Below are 6,000 nucleotides of genomic sequence, written 5' to 3' on the forward strand. Positions count from 1 at the left end.
CCATTTTTTGACCAAACGTGACAAAAATATCTCTAAAAACCTCATTTTTTCATCGTTTTTCGTCGTTTTTTCACCAAATTTTCACCGTTTTTTCTCATTTTTTCCCCGTTTTTTCCCCAAATTTTCCCCAATTTCCCCCATTTTGGGTTTCCCCCCAGACCAACGTGTACGGCTCGGCGCAGCAGCAGAAAATGCATCCCAAAAAATCTCCTTTTTTGGAGCAAACACAACAAAAACAGCTCTAAAAACCTCATTTTCCCCCCATTTTTTGCCATCTTTTTGCCAAATTTTCACCGTTTTTTCTCGTTTTTTCACCCTTTTTTTCCCCAATTTTCCCAATTTCCCATTTTTTCACCCCAGACCAACATCTCTCAATCCTTTCCCACCCCAAAAATCTCCATTTCTTGAGCGAACACAACAAAAATATCTCTAAAAACCTCATTTTTTCCCCGTTTTTTGCTGTTTTCCCACCAAATTTTCACCGTTTTTTCTCGTTTTTTCACCAAATTTTCCCCAATTTTGGGGTTTTTCCCCCCAGACCAACATCTCTCAATCCTTTCTCACCCCAAAAATTTCCATTTTTTGAGCAAACACAACAAAAATAGCTCTAAAACCTCATTTTTTCATCGTTTTTCACCATCTTTTCACCAAATTTTCACCATTTTTTCTCGTTTTTTTCCCCAAATTTCCCCAATTTTCCCAATTTTGGGTTTTCACCCCAAACCAACATCTCTCAATCCTTTCCCATCCCAAACCTCTCCATTTTTGAAGCAAACACGACCAAAATAGCTCTAAAAACCTCATTTTTTCCCCGATTTTCGTCATTTTTTCACCAAATTTTCACAGTTTTTTCTCGTTTTTTCACCAAATTTTCCCAATTTCCCATTTTTTCACCCCAGACCAACGTTAATGGCTCAACCCAGTGGTGAAAAATGCATCCCAAAAATCTCCATTTTTGGTGCAAACACAACAAAAATAACTCCAAAACCCTCATTTTTTCTCATTTTTTGTCTTTTTTTCACCAAAGTTTCACAGTTTTTTCTCATTTTTTCCCCAAATTTTCCCCAATTTCCCATTTTTTCACCTCAAACCAACATCTCTCAATCCTTTCCCACCCCAAACCTCTCCATTTTTGGAGCAAACACGACCAAAATAGCTCTAAAAACCTCATTTTTCCCCCGTTTTTCATTGTTTTTTCACCAAATTTTCACTGTTTTTTCTCATTTTTTCACCAAATTTTCCCCAATTTCCCCAATTTTGGGTTTTCCCCCCAGACCAACATCTCTCAATCCTTTCCCACCCCAAAAATCTCCATTTTTTGACCAAACGTGTCAAAAGTATCTCTAAAAACCTCATTTTTTCATCGTTTTTCGTCGTTTTTTCACCAAATTTTCACCGATTTTTCTCATTTTTTCCCCGTTTTTTCCCCAAATTTCCCCAATTTCCCCCATTTTGGGTTTCTCCCCAGACCAACGTGTACGGCTCGGCACAGCAGCAGAAAATGCATCCCAAAAAATCTCCTTTTTTGGAGCAAACACAACAAAAACAGCTCTAAAAACCTCATTTTCCCCCCATTTTTTGCTATCTTTTTGCCAAATTTTCACCGTTTTTTCTCGTTTTTTCACCCTTTTTTTCCCAAATTTTCCCAATTTCCCATTTTTTCACCCCAGACCAACATCTCTCAATCCTTTCCCACCCCAAAAATTTCCATTTCTTGAGCGAACACAACAAAAATAGCTCTAAAACCTCATTTTTCCTCATTTTTCATCGTTTTGTCACCAAATTTTCACTGTTTTTTCTCATTTTTTCACCAAATTTTCCCCAATTTTCCCAATTTCCCATTTTTTCCCCCCAGACCAACATCTCTCAATCCTTTCCCACCCCAAACCTCTCCGTTTTTGGAGCAAACACAACAAAAACAGCTCTAAAAACCTCTTTTTTTTCCCCATTTTTCACCATCTTTTTGCCAAATTTTCACCATTTTTTCTCATTTTTTCACCCAATTTTCCCCAATTTTCCCAATTTCCCGTTTTTTCACCCCAGACCAACATCTCTCAGTACTTTCTCACCCCAAACCTCTCCATTTTTGAAGCAAACACGACCAAAATAGCTCTAAAAACCTCATTTTTTCCCCGATTTTCGTCATTTTTTCACCAAATTTTCACAGTTTGTTCTTGTTTTTTCACCAAATTTTCTCAATTTCCCATTTTTTCACCCCAAACCAACGTGTACGGCTCGGCCCAGTGGTGAAAAATGCATCCCAAAAATCTCCATTTTTGGAGCAAACATGACAAAAATAACTCTAAAAACCTCATTTTTTCCCTCTTTTTCATCATTTTTCACCACATTTTCACAGTTTTTTCACCAAATTTCCCCCAATTTTCCCAATTTCCCATTTTTTCACCCCAAACCAACATCTCTCAATCCTTTCTCACCCCAAAAATTTCCATTTCTTGAGCGAACACAACAAAAATAACTCTAAAAACCTCATTTTTCCCCCGTTTTTCATTGTTTTTTCACCAAATTTTCACTGTTTTTTCTCATTTTTTCCCCAAATTTTCCCCAATTTTCCCAATTTCCCATTTTTTCCCCGCAGACCAACATCTCTCAATCCTTTCCCACCCCAAAAATCTCCATTTTTTGACCAAACATGACAAAAATATCTCTAAAAACCTCATTTTTTCATCATTTTTCACCAAATTTTCACCGTTTTTTCTCATTTTTTCCCCGTTTTTTCCCCAAATTTTCCCCAATTTCCCCCATTTTGGGTTTCCCCCCCAGACCAACGTGTACGGCTCGGCGCAGCAGCAGAAAATGCATCCCAAAAAATCTCCTTTTTTGGAGCAAACACAACAAAAACAGCTCTAAAAACCTCATTTTCCCCCCATTTTTTGCTATCTTTTTGCCAAATTTTCACCGTTTTTTCTCGTTTTTTCACCCTTTTTTTCCCAAATTTTCCCAATTTCCCATTTTTTCCCGCAGACCAACATCTCTCAACCCTTTCCCACCCCAAACCTCTCAATTTTTGGAGCAAATGTGACAAAAATATGTCTAAAAACCTCATTTTTCCCCCATTTTTCGTCGTTTTGTCACCAAATTTTCACCGTTTTTTCTCATTTTTTCCCCAAATTTTCCCCAATTTCCCCAATTTTGGGTTTTCCCCCCAGACCAACATCTCTCAATCCTTTCCCACCCCAAACCTCTCCATTTTTGACCAAACGCGACAAAAATATCTCTAAAACCCCCATTTTTTCTCCATTTTCCATCATTTTTTCACCAAATTTTCACCGTTTTTTCTCCTTTTTTCCCCAAATTTCCCCAATTTTCCCAATTTTGGGTTTTCACCCCAAACCAACATCTCTCAGTACTTTCTCACCCCAAATCTCTCCATTTTTGAAGCAAACACGACAAAAATATCTCTAAAAACCTCATTTTTTCATTGTTTTTCATCGTTTTTTCCCCAAATTTTCACCAATTTTTCTCATTTTTTCACCAAATTTTCCCCAATTTCCCCCATTTTGGGTTTCTCCCCCAGACCAACGTGTACGGCTCGGCGCAGCGGAGGAAGATGAGGCCCTTCCAGGGTTTCCAGCGCAAAGCCATCGTGGTTTGTCCCACTGACCAGGAGCTGCGGCTGCGCACGGCCAAACGGACCAACGAGGAGGGCAAGGATGTGCCCGAGCACGCCGTGCTGGAGATGAAGGGTGAGCTGGGCAGGAAAAAAATGGGGATTTGGGGCAAAAAACGGGGAGAAAACGGGAAAAAATGGGAAAAAACGGTGAAAAAATGACGAAAAACGGTGAAAAAATGACGAAAAACGGTGAAAAAACAAGGAAAAATGGGGAAAAAATGGCCCAAAAATGGGATTTTTTAGGGGGTTTTGGTGAGGTTTGAAAGGTGGGATTGGGGAAAGTCAGGAATTCAGGGAATTTGGGGGAAAATGGGAAGAAACGGGAATTTGGGGTGAAAAATGGAAATTTTGGGTGAAAAAATGGTGAAAAACGGTAAAAAGGAGAAGAAATGGGATTTTTAGGGGATTTTTCAGAGGGTTTTTGGAGGAGTTTGGAAGGTGGGATGAGGAGAAACACAGGAAATTGGGAATTTGGGTGAGAAAATGGGAATTCTGGGTGAAAAAATGTGGGAAAAGTAATTTTGGGGGAAAAAATGGGAATTTTGGGTGAAAAAATGTGGGAAAAGTGGGAATTTTGGGGATTCTGGGATTTGGGAGCTCAGGGTGGAAAGGACAGACGAGGAGGACAAGGAGATGAAGTGGGAATTGGGGAGAAAAAAGGGGATTTTGGGGGAAAATGGGGAGAAACCGGAAAAAATGGTGAAAAAATGGGAAAAAACGGGGAAAAAAAGAGGAAAAATGGTGAAAAAACAAGAAAAAATGGGGAAAAAATGGCCCAAAAATGGGATTTTTTAGGGTTTTTTAGGGGGTTTTGGTGAGGTTTGAAAGGTGGGATTGGGGAAAGTCAGGAATTCAGGGAATTTGGGGGGAAATGGGAAGAAATGGGAATTTGGGGTGAAAAAATGGTGAAAAACGGTAAAAAAATGGGGAAAACCCGAGATTTTTAGGGGATTTTTTAGGAGGTGTTTGGAGGAGTTTGGAAGGTGGGATGAGGGAGAAAACATGGGAAAATTGGGAATTTTGGGTGAAAAAATGGGGAAAATGTGGAAAAATGGGAATTTGGGTGAAAAGATGGGAATTTTGGGTGAGAAAATGTGGGAAAAATGGGAATTTTGGGTGGAAAATGTGGGAATTTTGGGGATTTGGGAGCTCAGGGTGGAAAGGACAGACGAGGAGGGCAAGGAGATGAAGGGGAATTGGGGAGAAAAAAAGGGATTTTGGGAAAAAATGGGGAGAAAACAGGAAAAAATGGTGAAAAAATGGGAAAAACCGGGAAAAAAAGAGGAAAAATGGTGAAAAAACAAGAAAAAATGGGGAAAAAATGGCCCAAAAATGGGATTTTTTAGGGTGGTTTTTAGAGGGTTTTGGTGAGGTTTGAAAGGTGGGATTGGGGAAAGTCAGGAATTCTGGGAATTTGGGGGAAAATGGGAAGAAATGGGAAGTTTGGGTGAAAAAATGGGAATTTTGGGTGAAAAACATGAAAAATGGGGAAAAAATGGGGAAAAATGTGGAAAAAATGGGATTTTCAGGGGATTTTTTAGGAGGTGTTTGGAGGAGTTTGGAAGGTGGGATGAGGGAGAAAACAGGAAAATTGGGGATTTGGGGGAAAAACGGGAATTCTGGGTGAAAAAATGAGAAAATGGGGAAAAACGGGGAAAAAATTAGGAAAAACAGGGAAAATATAGGGAAAAAACTGTGATTTTTGGGGATTTTGAAAGGTGGGATTGGGGAAAGTTAGGAATTTTGGGAATTTGGGGAAAGTGGGGAAAAAATAGGGATTTTGGTGGAAAAAATGAGGAAAAGTGGGAATTTTGGGTGAAAAATGGGAAAACCAGAAAAAAAAAGAGAAAAACAGCAAAAAAATGGGGATTTTGGAGGATTTTTTAAGGGTTTTTGGAGGAGTTTGAAAGGTGGGATTGGGGAAAGTTGGGAATTTTGAGAATTTGGGGGAAAATGGGAAATTTGGTGGGAAAAGTGTAGAAAAAGTGGGAATTTTGGGTGAAAAAATGGGAAAAAAGGAGGAAAAACAGGGAAAATGAGGAAAAAAGCCTCAAAACCTCATAAAATCTCCCAAAATCCTAAAAAACTCCCAAAATTCCCAAATTCCAGCCAACTTCACCCTCCCGGAAGTTGGGGAGTTCCCAAATTCCGTTACTTTTCCTCCATGAAAATCCCACAGAATCAAACAATCCCAAAACCCCAAAAAGGGGAAAAAAAAATCCCAAAATTGAAAAAAATCCCAAAAATCCCAAAAACCAAAAATCCCGTAAAAACCTCAAAATCCCAAAATTCTGTAAGAATCCCAGAAAACTCCAAAATCCCTAAAATCCCCAAGAAACCCCAAAATACCTAAAAAAACCCCAAAATCT

At 39.0% G+C, this 6,000-nt stretch overlaps 1 protein-coding gene across 1 annotated transcript in view; it reads left to right on the top strand.

Moving 5' to 3' along the window:
• LOC146423979 (heterogeneous nuclear ribonucleoprotein U-like protein 1) overlaps positions 1-5,799 on the top strand; it is a 35,083-nt gene extending 29,284 nt beyond the window's left edge. Inside the window, exons 8-9 of the mRNA XM_085044007.1 lie at positions 3,536-3,704; positions 5,741-5,799. Coding sequence (XP_084900133.1) covers positions 3,536-3,704; positions 5,741-5,799 — 228 coding nt within the window. The remainder of the gene's footprint in view (positions 1-3,535; positions 3,705-5,740) is intronic.
• The last annotated feature ends 201 nt before the right edge of the window (positions 5,800-6,000 follow it).

This window comes from Lichenostomus cassidix, unplaced genomic scaffold (genome assembly GCF_008360975.1).
Source record: "Lichenostomus cassidix isolate B80296 unplaced genomic scaffold, HeHo_3.0 HiC_scaffold_35, whole genome shotgun sequence".
Lineage (NCBI taxonomy): Eukaryota > Metazoa > Chordata > Aves > Passeriformes > Meliphagidae > Lichenostomus > Lichenostomus cassidix.